Source organism: Lactuca serriola, chromosome 3 (genome assembly GCF_051521515.1).
Source record: "Lactuca serriola cultivar US96UC23 chromosome 3, Lser_US96UC23_V15, whole genome shotgun sequence".
Lineage (NCBI taxonomy): Eukaryota > Viridiplantae > Streptophyta > Magnoliopsida > Asterales > Asteraceae > Lactuca > Lactuca serriola.
Genome location: NC_136410.1, coordinates 220,766,526 through 220,787,712, shown reverse-complemented (window position 1 = coordinate 220,787,712; position 21,187 = coordinate 220,766,526). Strand labels below are relative to the sequence as shown.

At 36.7% G+C, this 21,187-nt stretch overlaps 2 protein-coding genes across 2 annotated transcripts; both read right to left on the bottom strand.

Annotated features, from left to right (window-relative positions):
* Positions 1-11,233: 11,233 nt before the first annotated feature.
* LOC145096042 (protein FAR1-RELATED SEQUENCE 5-like) lies at positions 11,234-13,070 on the bottom strand. Its single transcript, XM_079033822.1, has 4 exons — positions 13,050-13,070; positions 12,155-12,586; positions 11,440-11,670; positions 11,234-11,338 (listed from the first exon to the last, which is right to left on the bottom strand). The coding sequence occupies exons 1-4, from the start codon at positions 13,068-13,070 to the stop codon at positions 11,234-11,236; spliced, it is 789 nt and encodes a 262-aa protein (XP_078889948.1).
* A 136-nt stretch (positions 13,071-13,206) lies between these two features.
* On the bottom strand, positions 13,207-14,446 carry LOC145096041 (protein FAR1-RELATED SEQUENCE 3-like). Its single transcript, XM_079033820.1, has 2 exons — positions 13,809-14,446; positions 13,207-13,312 (listed from the first exon to the last, which is right to left on the bottom strand). The coding sequence occupies exons 1-2, from the start codon at positions 14,444-14,446 to the stop codon at positions 13,207-13,209; spliced, it is 744 nt and encodes a 247-aa protein (XP_078889946.1).
* Between the last annotated feature and the right edge of the window lie 6,741 nt (positions 14,447-21,187).

The following is a 21,187-nucleotide window of genomic DNA, read 5'->3' as shown; positions in this document are numbered from 1 at the left end:
TATGGTTTTGTGCAACACTATTATTCCAACACTCTGTTATATTAGAAATCATTTCAGGAATAAAAATATTTTCTGTCCAAAATATCTCAGGACTATAAATAGATTTCTGAACCAAATTCATTCATTATTCACATTTCCAACTAGAGAAAAGCCATTTTCTCTCTGACGGATCTTCGGGTTTTCATCCCAAATCGTGAGTACACTTCTCTAGTTGTTTTATAATACTTGTTATATGCTTAATAACATAGATTACATGTCGAATAAGTGAGATTCGGGAGTTTACCGCCCAAGAACGTTCTTGGGGAGTAAACTCCAAAATGAAGCTTAAAGGCTATCTAGTCCCATTTCCTTGTTAAGTAACTAGCTAAGGATTATATGTATGTATATTTGAGACTAGAAAACAATCAAAAACACCTAGCTTAGGGTGTTCACGGCCCAAGAACTTCTTGGACCGTGAACTCCGAATTTAAGGGCCAAATGTGCCCTAATCACTGCTAAGGCTTTAGACATTAACCCTCATTTACTTCTAGCTAATTTGTGGACTTTAAAACATCAAGAACACCTCTGAAAGTGAGTTTATGGCCAAGGAATACTCATAGGCCGTAAACTCCAAACAAGGGCACCAAAGTGTGCCTAGGGTCCTCATTAGCCTTAAACAAATGCCTAGAAGTTATCCTACTTGTGCTTGGGACTTGAAAGAATAAAAACACCCATCCCATGAGAGTTTACGGCCGTAAACTCTAAGGGATTTGGCCTTGGGGCCGTAAACTCCTCAAAGGAGTATTTCTATGCCCTAAACTACCCAAAGGATTAAACAACCAAGCAAGGCTTATTCTAGAAATCAAATAGCACTTCAAAACATCAAATACCACCAAGATTGGAGTTCACGGCCGTAAACTCAAGGGTTTATGACCGTAAACTCCTTGTGTGGGGTTTATTGAGGAGTAAACACTTATACAAGGCCCTTTGGTACATTAAACCCCTTTAGCCTTGTCCCACAACAACTTAGATGCAACCATTAGGACCTATAACACTTATACAAAGTGTTTACATGTTCCTGAGTGTCCCAACTAAATTTCATTAGTTATTATTTGGCTAATTAGTTATATATATGCTCATTATATGATAACTAGGCTCGTGCGTGTGAATAAGTCTCCGTTTGCCACCTAGCACGGTATCCGACACTTCAATCCAATCCACTCACCACAAGTGAGTTCATACCCCTTTAATTAACCTTTGAAATACTTTTAAATGTTGTAAATACTTTATGGGGGGGATAACTCCTATGCATGCATTATGTTCAATAGTGGAGCGGAGCGAAGCTTCGTAAACCATAAATTTGCTCGCATGCTTAAACAACCACCACACGCACTCAAAGAACAATTCACAGTAGAAATGGCTAATGGAAAAACAGAAAGTACGAATAGCATATACTTAGGCTGTACCCTAACTCTAGATAACCATTCATTCCCAATCGACCTTATGCCGGTCTCAATAAAAAGCTTCGACGTTATCATTGGCATGGATTGGTTAAGTCTTCATCGCGCCGACATCATGTGCTACGAGAAAGCAGTCCGTCTAAACCTTCCGTCTAACGAAACTCTTATCGTCTATGGCGACAAACCTAGTGCGAGTCTTCGTATAATATCAAGTATTTAAGCACAAAAGTATCTACGTAAAGAATACCATGCATTCCTTGCTCACGTCGTCGATACGAGCCTCGAAACGAAAGAACTAAAGAACATCCCAGTAGTGAGCGACTTCCCCGACATTTTCCCAGAAGAGCTACCTGGATTACCTCCGCAACGACAGGTCGAGTTCATAATCGACTTAGTCCCAGGAGCTACTCCAGTAGCCAATTCGCCCTACCGTTTGGCACCAGCTGAGATGCAGGAACTCTCTGGTCAACTTAACGAACTGCTCAGCATGGGCTTTATAAGACCAAGTTTCTCACCTTGGGGAGCACCGGTCTTGTTCGTTAAGAAGAAAGACGGATCATTCCGTATGTGTATCGACTACAGAGAACTCAACAAACTGACGGTCAAGAATCGTTACCCTCTGCCTCGCATAGACGATCTATTTGACCAACTGCAAGGGGCGAACTATTTTTCCAAAATTGATCTGAGATCCGGATATCACCAGTTACGAGTACTAGAAGAGGATGTGCCGAAGACAGCCTTCCGAACTCGTTACGGACACTACGAGTTCGTGGTGATGCCATTAAGATTGACCAATGCGCCCGCAGTCTTCATGGACCTGATGAATAGAGTATGCCAACCTTACTTAGATCAGTTCGTTATCGTTTTCATTGACGACATCCTGATCTACTCTCAAAGTAAGGAAGAGCATGGCGATCACCTGTGACAAGTTCTAGGGACTTAACGAATGGAAAAACTCTATGCGAAGTTCTCGAAATGTGAATTTTGGATCCGAAGAGTCGAATTCTTAGGGCACGTGGTAAGCGAAGAGGGAATCCACATGGACCCATCCAAAATTAAAGCCACTGAGAACTGGTCAGCACCGAAGACGCCGACAGAAATCCGTCAATTGAAAGGCCTCGCTGGCTACTACCGCACGTTCATACAGAACTTCTCCCGAATAGCGAAACCTCTGACAACACTGACCCAGAAAGGCGTGACCTTTGACTGGGAAGAGAGACAGGAGAGAGCGTTCCAAACGCTCAAGCGAGCCTTGTGCACCGCACCAATACTATCCCTCCCCGAAGGAATAGAAGACTTCGTAGTCTATTGCGATGCATCGAATCAAGGGCTCGGATGTGTTCTGATGCAGCGAGGTAAGGTCATCGCCTACGCCTCGAGACAACTGAAAACTCACGAAGTTAACTACACGACCCACGATCTTGAACTAGGAGCAGTTGTGTTTTCCCTAAAGATCTGGAGACATTACTTGTACGGAACGAAAAGCACTATCTTTACCGACCACAAGAGTTTACAACACATTTTCGATCAGAAGGAGCTCAACATGAGACAACGACGGTGGGTCGAGCTACTCAGTGACTACGAATGCGATATTCGTTATCATCCGAGTAAAGCCAACGTAGTAGCAGACGCCCTAAGTCGGAAGGAATATTCTGGTCGCAGTGTCAAGTCATTGTCAATAACCATCCATTCACACTTGTCTAAACAAATTCAGGCGGCCCAACTTGAAGCCATGAAACCTGAAAATGTGACGAGTGAATCCCTTAGAGGAATGGATAAAAACCTAGAAGTCAAGGGTGGCGGAGCCTTATATTTCATGAACCGGATCTGGACACCAAAACACAGTGGTTTCCGGGACTTGGTCATGACCGAGGCGCACAACACTCAGTATTCCGTCCACCCAGGTTCAGATAAGATGTATCTGGATCTTAAAAAGCTTTACTGGTGGCCTAATATGAAAGCAGATATTGCTACCTTCGTAAGTAAATGCCTTACTTGCGCAAAGGTTAAGGTCGAGTACCAGAAGCCCTCCGGTCTACTACAACAACCAGAGATCCCAGAATGGAAGTGGGAGCGGATCACTATGGATTTCATAACCAAGTTGCCCAAGACAACGGGTGGACTTGATACCATATGGGTCATCGTCGATAGATTGACCAAGTCTGCACACTTCCTACCTATCAAAGAAACTAACAAGATGGAGAAGCTTACGAGGACATACATTAGGGAAATCGTACGGCTACATGGTGTACCTATGTCCATTATCTCTGATAGAGATAGTAGGTTCACCTCAAGATTCTGGTAATCACTACAACATTCCCTAGGAACAAGGCTGGACATGAGCACAGCCTACCATCCACAGACCGACGGACAAAGTGAGAGGACCATCCAAACACTGGAAGATATGTTGAGAGCCTGTGTGATTGACTTTGGAAAGGCATGGGATACTCATTTACCCCTTGTCGAGTTTTCCTATAATAACAGTTATCACACGAGCATCAAGGTTGCTCCATTTGAAGCCCTCTACGGCCGAAAGTGCAGATCCCCTCTGTGCTGGGCTGAGGTGGGTGATACCCAATTAGCCAGGGGCAAGCTTCCGATAGTACTCTCACCGATCCAGAGATCATTCGGGAAACGACAGAGAAAATCGTTCAGATTCGTGAACGATTGAAAGCCTCTAGAGACCGACAGAAGAGCTACGCTGATAAGCGAAGAAAACCTTTGGAATTTCAGGTGGGAGACTGAGTCCTTCTCAAAGTCTCACCCTGGAAGGGCTTGATACGCTTCGGAAAGCGTGGGAAGCTTAATCCGAGGTACATAGAGCCTTTCGAGATTCTTGCAAGAGTCGGCCCCGTAGCTTACAAACTCGACCTACCCGACGCACTTCGTAACGTACATTCTACATTCCACGTATCTAACTTGAAAAAGTGTCTGTCCGACGAGACTCTTGTAATCCCACTCGACGAGATCGAGATCAACGAGAGCCTCAACTTCGTGGAAGAACCAGTAGAGATCATGGACCGTGAGGTCAAGCAGACGAAGCAAAGCCGTATCCCGATCATGAAGGTCCGCTGGAACGCCAAGCGAGGACCGGAATTCACTTGGGAACACGAAGATCAGATGAAGCTGAAATACCCTCATCTTTTTGCTTAGTTATTTGTAACTCCTTAATTGCTTAAATTCTAATTTTGGGACGAAATTCCTTCTAACGGGGGGATGATGTGACAACCCAAAATTTCCATTCTGTACAAACAATATCACTTCAATAGAAGTTATAACAGTCATAGTCAATTTTTAGACTTTTCGTATAAGTTGGAGTAATCCAGGGTTTACACTTCAATAAATATCAGGAGAGTGGATGCACTATGGTTTTGTGCAACACTATTATTCCAACACTCTGTTATATTAGAAATCATTTTAGGAATAAAAATATTTTCTGTCCAAAATATCTTAGGACTATAAATAGATTTCTGAACCAAATTCATTCATTATTCACATTTCCAACTAGAGAAAAGCCATTTTCTCTCTGACGGATCTTCGGGTTTTCATCCCAAATCGTGAGTACACTTCTCTAGTTGTTTTATAATACTTGTTATATGCTTAATAACATAGATTTATACTGGATTGACTATCCTACACCTTGCAGCTAGCTACAGCCGGACCTGCAGGTCTGCGGGTGCCAAACGTCATTATGTTATTACGACCATTCGTATGTCGTTGTTACCAGTCGATAGTATGGTGCAATTAGTCACATGATACCTTAATATAAATCCGGTTTAAGGTAGTTAGTACAGCAGTAGTTCCTATAATACAACACTACAGTACTACAATAATTTACCCATTACATATATTTAGTGATTATTTCACTTAAACATTAATGTACAAACTATATTTTGTTAAATGATAGTTACACTTGGGAAATTACACACTTTTACAACAAACGAGCATACAAAACAGTTAAGCCTTGGTAGAAGGCTACTTTAATAGAAAATATAGGTTTTTCTGAGAGATTCAAACTTTTACAAACACTTACAAACATTTACATACATTTTACAAACTTACACTTGAGACATGTTCAAACGTTTTTGATAACAAACATCGACACTAAAATACTTATGAACTCACCAGCTTAATGCTGATAAACTCTTTCAAAATAACTTGTATTCTCAGGTCATCAGTAGACAGGTACCGAGGCCAGCTTTTGAGAAGATGGAGCGCATCCAAGTCTCATCTTATTATTTTGATTTACGTTATACTTTTGGTGTCTATAACTGTATTGAACACGCTTGTATTAAAATTATATATTTAATGCAATGGATGATGTTGGTTGCTTATTTACTTTTAATGTGTTGTGATACTTTACATGACGTCCTCCGCCCCAGAACGTTTCCGCCGTTCTTGGTTTTGGGGTGTGACAGGCATACCCCCAAAATGAGATTGGTAGCGAAGCTCAACTCATCATGGAACGAACCATGTCCAACAAGGTCCGATTGCGCCTCTCAGCTACATCATTCAACTGTGGTGTCCTAGGAGGTGTCAATTGTGAGATAATCCCACATTCCTTAAGATAGTCAAGGAACTCAGTACTAAGATATTCACCACCACGATCGGATCGAAGCATCTTAATGTTCCTGCCCAACTGATTCTCCACTTCTTGCTTAAACTCTTTGAATTTCTCAAAGGTTTCTGACTTATGCTTGATTAAGTAGACATATCCATATCTACTAAAATCATCAGTGAAAGTCACCTAGAACTTATTAGCATCTCTTGTGGCGGTTCTAAAGGGTCCACACACATTCGTGTGTATGAGGTCCAACAAACCTTCACCCCTAGCACAAGTGCCAGTAAAAGGTGACTTTGTCATTTTACCAAGCAAACAAGATTCACAAATATCATTTCATTTTAGGTCAAATGACTCCAAGACTCCATCCTTTTGGAGTTGGCCTATGCGTTTCTTACTTACATGTCCAAGATGACGATGCCATAAAGATTCTTTATCTAAGTTAGTGGAAGAGTCAATATACAATACATTATTTCCTAGATTATCTACAACAGATACAGTTTCATACACGCCATCACAAGGTAATGCTTTAAAATAATGAACATTATTAAAGAAAGCATCCATACTACCATTATTATTATCAAAATAAAAGGTAAAACCTTGTTTATACAATGCATGAAAGGAAATAACATTTCTTGCCATTTCTGGAGAGTAATAACACTTATTCGAATCTATTGTAAACCCACTATTTAGCACTAAGGAATAAACTCATATCTTGGTGACAGATGAAGCATTCCTTTTTCCCATGATCAAGTTTATCTTTCCCTGCTACACATTCTCACTTCCTCTTAGTCCCTGCAAATCACAACATATGTGAATACCACAACCTGTGTCAAGGACCCAAGACTTAGAATGAGGTGAGTTTTTAGACAATATAGTGTATATACCTACATGGTTGGGTTTTACTTTCCCATCCTTCACATCTTGCTAGTACTTTGGTCAGTTTCGCTTCTAGTGCGACTTTTCATGACAATAGAAGCATTCAGCCTCATTAGGGTTAGCAGAAGGAGTGACAAAACCTTTCTTGGTTTTGCTTGAAGAGGAGCCTTCAAGGGTCTTACCCTTGGTACCCTTAGAAAGGTTCTTTCTCTTCTTCCCTTTGCCATGCCCAATTGCCAAGACATTGGCCGCAGTTGGAGTAAGAGTAGGAGTAGTAACAATTGACTTACCCTTTAGACCACTTTCCGCGGTCTTCAAGAGTCCCTGAAGTTTACTGAGGGTGACTTCTTCCTTGTTCATGTGATATTTCATACAGAATTGATCATAACACGATGGTAAGGAGTGCAAAATGATGTCTATTGCTAACTCCTCGGGGAAGTTCACATTCAGCTTCAGTAACCGGTCCGCATACCTTTGCATTTTCTACATGTGGCCCGTGATGGGTTCACCATCCTTCATTCGGGTTGTTATCATGGAGGAGATTATTTCATATTGCTCTTGAAGAGCACTTTGATGGTAACGGTCCATCAAATCCTGGTGCATCTCAAAAGGATAATAGTCCTCATAGGACTTTTGGAGCTCGGCTGTCATAGTGGCCATCATGATGCATGCTACTTTTGTAGCATCCCTTTCATGTACCTCATATTCAGCAAGCTCTTCAGGAGTAGCAGTTGGCTCGGGTACCTTTAGCTCCTTGTCGAGAACATATTCTTTGTTCTCATACCGAGTGACCATCCTGATGTTCCTGATCCAATCAATAAAGTTGGATCCATCGAAGACGACTCTCCCACAAAGATTCATGAGAGAGAAAGAGCTAGCAGGGTTAGAGCCAGAAGCATTGTTATTGGAAGACATCTGAAAGGAAGAGGGAATAGATTAGATTAGATTTAGAGATAGTCCTTAATAAAACACCCAAATGTAGTATTAAGGCTAGGACCTAACACAATATTTTATAACTTAGAAGAGGGATGTCATAATCTAAGCTATAAGATATTTGAAGGTAGGTGAATGACGATTCACCAATTTCCACCATGAAAAACGAAATTTTAATTAGGTTTTAATTGGTTTAGAAACTCCTAGATTCTTTGAGATTCATTGAACTTTCTTCAATGGCATGTTTCAATCTCGAGTGTGCCCTTCAAGTTTTGTGACTGGGATGCCGAGGATCACAAAACAAGGTGTGAAGTAACCATGCAAATTACTTGGTACCCTTAATGTATTACCCCTCAATCGATGTGTCGGTTAACCACACACGCTCCATCGATACTATGATAAACATTAAGTCACCCTTTACCTACCTTGTTAAGTTCAAGTTAGTGTGCTGGTTAACCACACACGCTCCACTAACGACTTAAACAAAGTGTAAAGTGTAATTTCATGGATTAGTACCTTATTCACATTTTCCTAAAATAATTAAGATTGGGAATTCAATAAAGTTTAGTTACTTTAGTATTATCATTATACTTTTAATGAGAATTTATAAGTCCTTGTCCTACCTATTCGACTAACGACCTTCCACCAGTCAAGCAAGCGGTGGGTGAGAGTGGACACCCATTAAGTTGCCATTTTATAGGCAACAACCTTATACCCACCTTATAGACTAGCTTCGTGAATGAGGCGTACTAGTGGTAAGACGACTTTGATCTTATACATACATACATATATATATATATATATATATATATATATATATATATATATATATATATATATTATTAACTTATAATATTATAAGTATAAGGGTTGAATTTTAACTTTTAAAATTATAAGGGTTGGAACTAAAGTTTTTAATATGACTTTACTTGTTCCAAAACTTGAGGGCAAGTTTTGTAAACTCTCAAAACTTTTCATTTCTTATAACTTATGAAGTTAATTGAGTATTAAAATGAAGACTTTTCATTTTTCTAACTCTTGTGTTCTTTTAATGGTTTTAATTCAAGTGTGACTCTTGGTTTTCCATAACTTGAGGACAAGTTATGGACTCCATTAAAACACTTTATGATCAATAATTAAACTACCAAGTAGGTTACAAGTAATTCCTATGATCATCTAAATTCATAAGATCAAGAACATGAATATCCATATCCAAGTTTCAAGACCATATGAACACATATAATCATGAAAAATTGATATTAGCCATTGTAAATGGATTAGCATAAACATTACACCATCTAAAACAAGTTTTATGACACCAAAACAGTTTAGGGTAATGTTTCTAGTCCATTTCCAGCAGCAAAAGTCGAAAATCTGCATTCTGAGGCTCCTACTCGTCGAGTGCACGAACCTACTCAACGAGTAGGATGAAGATACACATGAACTCGACGAGTCTCCCCATGGACTCGACGAGTTCATCAGGCAGACAACAAGATTTTGACTTTTTTCCAATATTTTGCATCAAGTATCAAACAAACAAGCGTAGGCTCTAATACCACTGATGGGTTTTGAGCATTCTAACACTTCCTAAGTGTACATGCAACCCTAAGAAACCTTGGATTGATCTATGTTTGTCTAAGATATATGAAATAATTATTTTTCCAAGGTTCATATCCTTTCTAGCATAGCATGGGGAACTTGAATCAAATAAAGCTAGTAGAATTACTTACCTTGTAGTTGTAGTTGATTGCTTGGAGTTTTAGAGCCTAGCAACAATAGTGTGGATGCCTCAAATGGAAATCACAAATCACCACAAACTTGGAACTTTTAGAGAATAGTCACAACTATCTTGAAATTGGCCCTCTTGCTTTACTCACCTCAACTAGTGTGATTTCAAGAACCAAAGCCTCCTTTATATAGTGTGGTGGATTAGGGTTACATCCATGTAAACCCTAATACCCATGTCTCTTCATTTCCATGAGATCCATGGGTTAAAGCTCCATGGAGTATCCATGGACTTTCCATGCAAGCCTAGCCCATTCCAAATAAGCATTAGCCCACACAATATAAATATAAGAACCCATATTTAATTAGTAATACTTTTTATCTCTAAATTAATCCTAGATTAATTATAGATCAATACTAATTAAATAACATGATCTTATATTAATATATTAGTAATTATAATATATTAATAAATTATAACTTATACTATTCTCAAAAGATTATCCATAAATTGTTCGGGTGAAGGGCAACCCAAATGGACCATGCCGGGTCGGGTCAAGTACATACCAAATATAGTTATGGACTTAGACTCTATATCCAACAGATATGTGGGTCTTTTATTACTTTACAAAACAAATGTATATTTTTATGATATGTGGGTATAATCATATATGATTTTGAAAATCATATGTGATTAAATTCATAATTATTTATGCTAGAATTAACATATGAAACAAAATCACATATCATTTGAATTTGTTCACATTAAAAAACAAATAAAACATGATTTGGAAAATCATGTGTGATTATATTCATAATCATTTATGCTAGAAATAACATATGATTTCAACAATCACATGTGATTACAATATTAAAACAAAATAATATTTGATTTAAATCTGATCACATTAAAAAACAAATCACATATGATTCAAATATGTTCAAATTGAGAAATCATATATGCTAGAATAAACATATGAATTTGCACATGTTATGAAAAGTGTATCAAACATATGTGATTATGTATATAAACCATCTATTAAATCTTATTTACATACCAAAATCACATATGATCACTATATGGTTTATACTTCAATCACATATGATTATATGTATGAAATAAACTATTGTAATGTGATTATCATCTGTAATATATGTATACACAAAAAGAAAAATCATATATTATTAAATATGTTTACATTATAAAAATAATATGTGATTACAAAAAATTTTATTCTCATAAGAAAATCACATGTGATTATGTATATAAAAATATATGTTATTATAAAATAACATGTGATTAAGATCTTTTATTAATAGTTAGTACTTATCTATTATAGAAAAAAATTATTGAAAAAAATCACATGTGATTATACAAGTAAAAATTATAGAAGCACATAAAGTTCATATAACATCACATATACTTATACACAGAAAACAAAAAAAGTTGAATAAGGAAAAATAAATTGAATCACATATGCTTATCATCTGTTATGAACATTATATACTTCAAAATTTGAAAACTAATAAAAAAATCTATACATCAATTCTCAACATTAAATCTGCTTAGACAAGTATGCCTGTTGTGTTGTTCTCTTTTACCACATACTGATCATTTTATGGTCTTCGTTTGATCTTTCATAACTGATTTTTCAACTTCACCAATAAGCCTCTTCTTTCGTGATCCTTTATTATGTTAAACATTTGGAACAAAAATCTCAGCTTCTTCTGGAATAGTAACATTGTAAAGTTTCTCAAGGACATACGAATTTGTAATCGACTTTTCACTTGAAGAATTACTCTTTACCTCATTCAACAAAAGTTGTTTTTTTCAACCAAACATGCTAACTTATGCTTATCATTTCTCACAATGTCTAAAGAAGTTTCAACATTGAAAAGTACTTCATTAACTAGTTTGGTAACTTCTTCATCCTCTTCGTCAAAACTGTCTCTCGATACCTGATAATTCGAAGATATTACATCCTTTGTCCATCGCCTAAGAATATATTGTTTCGGTGGTTCATTAAATTTTTTGTCCATTAATACTCTAAAAGCATGTCTACAAAACATACCAAAACGATTAAAATCTCCACAGGTGCAACTCACTTCTTTTTCATCATATTTTAGTTCCACCTGTAAGAATGAAAAATCACATATGATTACACATTAATCACATATGATTATAAAAATAAAAATCACAGTCTGGTTTTATCACATGTGATTAACATCTTTATATACACAAAATATATCAATCACATATGAGTACACACATAAAAACAATATAAACACTAGTTTAATCACATGTGACTTAAAAAAATCTCTGATTGCATCTAAAAACTCATTATCTTAATAATCACATGTGACTATAATAACATATACCTATAGTCACATATACTCATTATCTTTATAATCACATGTGATTAATCACAACATTATCATAAATAAATAAAATAAATGATATAAATAAAAAAATAAAATACCTTATATGTTGCTTTTACTTCGTGTTTTTCGTTCTTGTGAATAACTTTAAAAATTTCCCATCCATCCCCCTTGCCTAAATCTTTAACGTCACAAAACCAACCTCCTTTATAAATCTCCTTTTGAACTACAAAAAAACCTTGCTAGTGTACACCTTTGTTGCATGTTGTTCTATCATACGTGGTGACCTCCAAGAATAATTTGCTCCCTTAGTTTTATTATCAAGTTCGTGTTGTGTATATCGTTGTTTTTTAATGGCAACATCGTAATTCATCATGAAATTGAGAACGAAATTTTCGGTTTCTGAATACACATTGAAAAATGAATTGATACTATCAGACCTTGATGTTGTCATCATCAACCTATACCGTGGAAAATCATTGAAATATGCAGGTACCCATGTTTCCTTAATTTCAAAAATATCTTTAAACCACCTCTCATCTTCAAGATTAAATTCTTTCATCAATAGTTCCCAACTCCTCTCGAAAATATGATGCTCGATATAAATGTCTCGTACAAGTTTATTGAACCTTTTCTTGAAATCCGTGCTTTTCAAAAATTCCACAGATAGCTGTAATAATCACATATGATTCACAGTTTAAAAATTAATATTCAAATATAAAGGTAAAACTCACATGACATAACTTTAAATGCTTTAATCATATGTGATTATAAATGTAATCATGTGTGATTATATTCATAATCATTTATGATAGAATTAACATATGATTTTGACAATCACATGTGATTATAGTATTGAAACAAAATCACATGTGATTTAAATCTATTCACATTAAAAAACAAATCACATATGATTGAAATCTGTTCAAATTGGAAAATCATACATGCTAAAATAAATATGTGATTACAAAAAGAAAATCACATATGATTAAGTATTCTCACATTATAAAAGCAATATGTGATTACCAAAAATCTTACTTAGATTAAAAAATCACATGTGATATACCAAAAGTGATTATGTATATAAAAATATATGCTATGTAAAATCACATGTGATTTCAAAAAAATTGTACCTTTTTTGGCAATTTCTTCATGATATGCCACATGCACAATCTATGTTTTGATTGAGAAAAAAACAAAATCAACTGCTTGCTTTATTATCACATCTTGATCAGTTAAAACAAGTAATGGTTGTTTATTTGAATGAGCCTTTAGAAACTGTTCAAGAAGCTATTTATATGAATCCGCATACTCCATGCTTAACAACCCAACTCCAACAGTAATAAATGATTTATAATGATCAATGACAGTGAATGGAACAAAAACCAATGCATACCTATTTCATGTAATAATCAAAATACGATTAACCATAATTAGAACATAGAAATAAGTTACATAAGAATGCTTGATGATAAATGATAAATCACATATGATTATAATCAAAATCACATTACAAATACATGATGAGTATTCATTTAATCACATATGATTACTATGATCATCACATTAGTATACTTGTTGACAACTGATAATTCACATGTGATTAGAAAAATAACTACATCAGAATACTTGTTAAGCATTGATCAATCATCAATCTCATATGATTATAGTCACATGTGATTAAACACATAATCATATCAGCATGTTTGTCGATATATGATCAATCACAAATGATTATAATCATAATCAAAATACCATACATGTTCAACATTCATTCATCACATATGATTACAATAATAATCAGATCGGTATACTTATTGAGAGATGATAAATCATATATGATTAGAAACATAAATACGAAGAAAAACTTACTTATTTGTACGAAAGGTTACATAACATCTCCTAATTCACTATAGTATGCTTTATCTATTTCATCGGCCCAAAACATTGCATTTAAGACATTATTCTCATCACATCTATAAAAAACGAATAATTCAGATATTTTTTTTTTCCGATCAGTCATCTTGTTCACAATAAGTTGAGAATCTTTGAAGCCAATAATAGAGCCTATATCCCTCTTAAAATTTCTGTAATCTACAGCCTTGCCCCTTACATACTGAAAACCGTCTTTCAAAGTTGATTTGAGTTTGTAAGATTTTGTAGCACCTATTTTTGTAGTAGAAGCCCGAACAATGAACTCCTTGTTAGAGTATGAAAGAGTCCTTATACTTTTCAAGTGAAATGTATCTTGAAGCTCGTGGTTGTGATTTTCTTGAAACTTATCAAACTTATACTCACACGTTCCTTTGACACGTTTCACAATAATTTTGGCTTTACAATATGTAACCCTGTAGATTGTATTACGTTCTGTTGGATTTAATTTTGGTTTACCCATCCTGTTACAAACCCAAAACCTATGCTTTATTATATCACCAACTTTCCTTAATGTGTTCAAACGAACATCAAAACCAACCTTCTCTGCATATCTTTTATAAAAACCAACTCGCTCATTCACATCTTTGAACCTCATTGACTTAGTAGGTTTAAACTCCTCAGGAATATCTGGTGCGATATCATGCAGAACCTCTGATATATAAAAATCTCATACACGATTTGAACTTGTCCCACTGTTTAAATTTGCATCATTACAAGAAGTAGAATATTCACCTATATGATTAAATATGGAAAATGTTTTAATAATATATTGTTATTGTTGGGTCGTGTTTTGTATTAAGTGTTGCGTCTATTGGGCTCGGTTGTTAGTCCGTTTTTGTATCTCTGGTATGGGCCTGTCCATCCGTGAGTATAGTAGGGTTTTATTATAAATATAGGTGCTTGCATGCATCTTAGGTTAACGATAGTAACAAGAGATCAGAGCATTATTCAGAAGTTTATTATTATCATTCTTGTAACCCTAAATCCTCTACAGCGGAAGTTCTTAGTCGAGCTCTGCTGAGGATTGTTTGAATTAATCATTCGACACATTGTGATTCAATCTTGTCTTGTTTACTGTTTTCTGTTCTTCGCACTACCTGTTACAAAGATCTTATCGATCATCAAGTTTATTTAATATCTTATCAATTGGTATCAGAGCAGGAGGCTGTGTAATTCATACACTTCTTTTCTGTAAAAAAGGTTGCGATTAGGGTTATTCCGCATTTACTGATATTTATTGAGCCGTCATCCCATAATTGACGTAACTCACCATTTATTTGTGTTGCCCTAATTTAATATATTACAAGTCTGATCTTTTAAACATGTTATTCGATCAAGCATGGACGAGTCACAATCTAATCCCATTAACATCTCAAACAACATTGGATCAACGACAAAGATTCCTATCCTTTACACCCAGGATTACGAGGTCTGGGCACATCACTTTGAAGATTATGTTATCGGATCTGAGGACAATGGATATCTCATCTGGGAAGCAATCGTATCTGGACCATTCGCTCATTCAGCAACTTCAAGAATTATTAAAACTCAGAAGGAGTATAATGATCTTTTGAAAGATGTTAAAGATATTGCTCAAGACGAAAAAGATAAATTTCAGTGCAATATTAAAGCATTGAGACTAATCAGATTCGCTCTTCAATCTGACACTTTCAGGCTGGTGAGTTCATGCAGCACTGCCAAAGAAATATAGGATAGGCTGCGAGCGTTATATTCTACGGACGAAGATCTCGAGCATTCCATTCAAACCTTGCTTTTTTCCGAATTTGGTGAATTCAAGCAGAGTCCTGAAGAAACTGTAACTCAGACGTTCGATCGCTTCAATCATCTTCTTAGTAAGATGATTAAACATGATATTGAAAGGAAGTTGATTGAACAAAAGGTTACATTTTTAAACGGTCTCAGATCTGAGTGGAGGGCGGTTGTGTCCACTGTTAAAGCGCATGAGCAATTCAAATCTTACTCCTTGGCGAAACTGGTAGGGATTTTGAAATCCCAAGAAAAGATTGTGTTACAGGAGAAAAATGTGGTTTCAAGCTTGGGATCATTGGCCCTTCTGTCCAAAAGCAAAGCTGTGATGGAAGATGAAGACCTCAACCTAGAGGATTATGATCTTACCTCTGAAGGCTATGCAATGATGGTGTCAAACCCAAAGAGGTTCATCAAGAAAAGGTTCCCTGCAAATAAGAACCAAAACTGGCAGGGAAGTTACAGCTCTGAAAAGGTTAGGGAAGAACCGAAGGCAGAAGAACCAAAGACGGAACCGAAAGCTGAAGGTGATTCGGGTGTGAGCTGCTATTATTGTGGAGGAAAGAACCACTATGCCAAAGATTGTGTTCTCAAGAAAATGGCAGAAAAGGATGAGGAGAAAGACGAAGAAACTGTGCTGTTGAAAAGGCTAGAAGAGGTCAAAATAAAGAAATCCACTGCTAACCCCTCTATGAATGCTTTAATTGTGCAGGGTTCGGTAGCGGATGATGAGTTCGGTGGCGTGGAGGTCTGGTCAACAGATTCTGAGGACGATGAAGTCAGGAAGCCATCTCATGGAAAGGCCTATGTAGCGAAAGGTGAAGGGAGCGGTGGAAAGTGTTTCATGGTGTCAAACGTGTCTCAGATGAGGGGATACAACACAGATGGTGGGAATGAAGACACAAAGGAGCGAGAGGACTTGTGCTTCACAGCAAAACCTCTCAGCATGCAGTTTAACGAGCTTGATGAATTAATCAAGAAGGTACAATCAGTTTTTGTTTCATTTAAAGTCCCACAAAGTTCAGATGAAAAGGAATTAAAAAATGTTAATTCAAGAATCTCTCATCTAGACAGTAGTTTAACTCAAACACGGGTCACCAATTCTAACCTAACTGACCAAATAAGTAGGGTATCTTCAAAGAGTGAGGAACGGAGGATGTGGATCGAGCTAAAGGAGTCGGAGTTAATCAAATCCAAGGATGAAAACATTTATTTACAAAGAGACAATTTAAAACTTTTAAAACAGAGAAATGTCTTTTGTTTAATTGCTAAGCGTCTTTACACTAATATCACTCAACTTCATTTAAACTGTGAAATAGGGCAGAAAATTCATCGCATGATTTTGCCCTTCCTTGAGTTTAAGGAGGATGAAATTGACGCTGAAGCATATAACTGTGAAAGTGTTGTTTCGTCTGAGGATGTTAATCCGACATATATTTTGTCACACCCCCAAACCAGAACGGCGGAAACGTTCGGGGGCGTAGGACGTCATATTCAGTATCATAACAGTTCATAGAAAGCAAAGTACACACCACCATACATATTAAGGTTTCCAAAATGTTTACATAATTGTATTCGTTACATGTTCAAAAGATAAATACATAAACATATTTCAAAAGAAGTAATTAACGTCAGCACGTTAATCCTCAAAAGTTGATTTCCAAACCTGCTTAGCGGTTCCCTGAGAATACAAGTTATTTCAAAGAAAAAGTGTCAACAATTAAGTTGGTGAGTTCATAAGTAGTGTTTTGAGAAAATATACGCCATTCGAAAGTTCATGTATGTTTTCCAGAAAACGCGGTATTTTCAAATGAAAAGAGTCATGATTCGTTGGGTTGAAAATGAATGTATTAGATCCAGAAAATCCCATATTTTCCCTAATAGTTGAGATGTGATTTGTTGTGCTTTCCAAGAAAAACCCTTATTTTCTTATAAAAGTATGAAATGCATATGAATGTTCGTGTTATAAGTTGTAAATAGTTGCACCAAGAAAATCCCTTATTTTCCTATTAGTTGTTTGTTTTAGATGCAGGAAAAACCCTTATTTTCCTAACATAACTGGCAGTCTCTAAGACCGAAAATCGCAAGCAACCGACGTGCTTAAAAGTTGTGGCATAGTTTTATATAATAAAGCTATACGAAGATCGCACTTGTTAGATGAAGAATAGTTTTAATAGCTACTCGTTCATAAAAGCATAATACCATAATAATTGTATATCCGACGAGTTTTATAACCATACTAAACATAATATGCCTGTAGCGACGTTCTTCAGGCGTCGTAGCGTTATGACAACTGTCACCCCAAAAGACGGACTGTAGCTAACAGTCAGGGCGGGGGATATTGACTTCCCGTATAGATCTATACACATTTGACACGTTCTCCGAACGGGAGACTCTGGTTATAGACAGGACTTGTAGCGATACCTTTTATCAAAAAGGCAGTGTTTGAAGATGTACACGTCTCATGGATTCTCAACTAAGTCTGTATTAAAGTAGTAGTTTTGTATGCAAAGTTTATCCTTTTTCACAATGTTTGACAAAGCATAAATCATAAGTTTTTAGAATGTATAAAACGGTTTAGCAACAAAGAATACTTTGGAATTACTAAATACTTTGTATAAATCTACTGCATGCAAAGTATAACAAGAGTTTTCACATAGTAGTACTAAATCACATGTGATTCATTTGATAAAAACGAGTAAAGTGAAATTCTATGAAATACACAATAATAACCGTATGTTTACTTGTATTCCCCCCCTTAAAGAGTATAGAAAGCATTTAAAAATGTATTTAAAGAGTGTTTGTAGGGGTATGAACTCACTTGGAAGTTTGAAGATAGCGAGATGGAAAACCGGGCAGAGTTTCGTCTCGGGAAGCGGATTTTTCTTGGGATTCTCGGGAATCTCGGGAGTAAAATCGACCTTCGGGACTTGAGAAAAAATGACCAGGGCTTTGGGTTTGAATGGGCACGGAAAACGAGGTAAAACGCAAGAGAAGTGAGAAGAAATGAGCAATTTTTCCGGAGACCCTCGCATCCCTTTTATAGGGGCTGAGAGGCCTCGATACGCGGGGTGTACGCTCGTACGCAGCGCGTACTCGTACGTCATGCATGACCGAGTCCTCGACTGCCTCGGCTTCGGATGAGACGGCGGGTCGGATGCGCGGCGGGTCGGATGGGACGGCGGGTCGGATAGCTTCGCATAGGGGCGACGTGGACGGACCGAGACCAAGGCCTTCGGGTACGTGGGGCGTACGAGGGTACGCAGCGCGTAACCCGGATGAGGACGCTGACTCCTCCTTCGGATATTACCGGATTTTGATATAAATTTATATATAATTTATTTAATAAACTTCAAAAAATCATATCTTCTTCATACGAACTCCGTTTTCGACGTTCTTTATATCCACGCGTAGGTGAGACTAAGATCTACAACTTTCGTTTAGATTCCACTGGCAAATTATGAAATTATTTTTACTATTTATTTATTAAAATGACGTGATTAAGGAATTTCTTTAAAAATTCATAACTTCTTTATCTGACGTCGGTTGTTGCCAGAATTTTTACCTCTGAAATACTATTGACGAGACCTTCGATTCTCGTTTAGGTCATTCCGGCCAAAAGTCGCTCGATCTCCGATTCGAGTTTTTAGCTGTCTGCTGCTAAGCCGAACTTGGAAAAATTTTAACTTCAATATACGAAGTCGGATTTGGGCGTTCTTTTTTACGTACGATCATGGTTTAATGACATTTAAACATAGAGGAAATTTAAATAGAACTTTTTGGACATTTTATTATCAAAGTTAATTTTATTAACTCAAAAGTGGTTACAATACTTGACTTTTTAGGTCATTACAAAGAGTTGAAATATCGGGTTGTTACATATTTATGGTCTAGACAAAATCGAATCTTTCATAAAATCCAAGGACCATAAAGACATGCTGAAAAATCTTTTGGATGAAAATGATAAACTTAAACTAAGAACCAAAACCATACAAAAGTTTGACTCATTGAATGCCAAACTGAGCTCAGAAAATAAAATTGATGTTGAAAATGCATTTGAACTCAATGAGGACGATGATATGAGTGAAATTTCTGTTGAAGACACAGTTGACTGTTCAGAGTTTGTCAAGAGCGAACCCAAAAACCACAAAAATCTTATTTCAGAAAATTCTGTGGAGTTTGCTCGTCTGTCTCAACAAAAGTCCCCGATCCTTGAAGAAAAGGCTGTTGTATACCAAAAAGTGAGAACAACTCCAAATCAGGTGTATAAAGTCACAGGCGTAACAGAACATCAGACAACCGAACTCACAGCTATTGTAAACGAAGATAATGCTGATGGTTGTGATGAGTTCTTCTGGTCTGCTCCTATCGACAATGCTGACGAAACAATTGGTCTGTCAGAAAGGACTTCATGGAAAACCAAAGGCAGATATGTGCCAGAACCTTTGAACAAACCTGATAGCTTCGACGTGCCGAGTACTAGTGGTACAAAAGATGTTCCTGAAGAAAAAGGAGTTTCTGCAAAAGAAGTCACTCCTTCAAGCGACACATCATCAGTTCAAAGTGAACCTACTGACAGAAAGCAAAAACAAAAAGCGAATATCCATCGTCAGCCGAAGCAGGTGAGAAATCAAAAACAGCAAAGGAATCAGAGATACAAGAAGAATCTCTCTGAAAGAAAACAGTTCTGGCAATCTCAAAATGCCCATTTCTCTTATCATGAAAGAAATTTAAAGTCAGAGAAAAACACTGTTAGGTCACAAGAGAGTCATAACAACCGAAGAGAGAGGTTCGGTTATGAAGGTCAAAACAACCGAAAGGATACGTTCGGCTCTGAAAAATTTGACAACCGAAAGCAAAGGTTCGGTTCAGAAAACACTATCTACCGAAAGCAGAGGTTCGGTTTCGAGAGCAAAAGAGACCAAAGATCTAGGTTCGGTCCCACTAATGATCAAAAACAAAAGGGTCACTTAGAATCTCAAGCCAAGAAATCATCTCAGTCTAACTTCTCTCGTTCTTCTTCTTCTAATTCTTCTAATTCCTCTCAGCCTCTTTCTAAATCCAATTCTGCTAATACTCAAAAACCTAAATCATCAACAGATCTGAAAGGAAAATCAAAGTTTTCATCAGTTGAAACAAATCAAAATAATCCCAGAGTCCAAATACCTAAACCAGAATCCAAACCGAAAGAAACCAATCCCAATAAAATTAAGGTTTTCATCATTAAAAAGAAAGATGAAACAACGCTAATAAAAAGAACATATCTTGTTGACATCTCTCTTACTATTCCTGTTCTTGTGAAAGGCTCACGTGGACCCAAGAAACTTTGGGTTCCTAAATCTGCTTAATTTCTGCAGGTTATTAGTGACGAGCAGTTTGACGAAGAATGGTACATTGACAGTGGCTGCTCACGTCACATGACAGGAAGGAAGGAAGAGCTGAGAGAGTTTAGGTCTCTTTCAAACGGTGGAAATGTCAAGTTCGGGAACAACTCCTTCGGCACCATAAAAGGCTATGGAATGATTACAAATGGTGATTTTACGATTAGGAAGGTTGCATACGTTGAAGG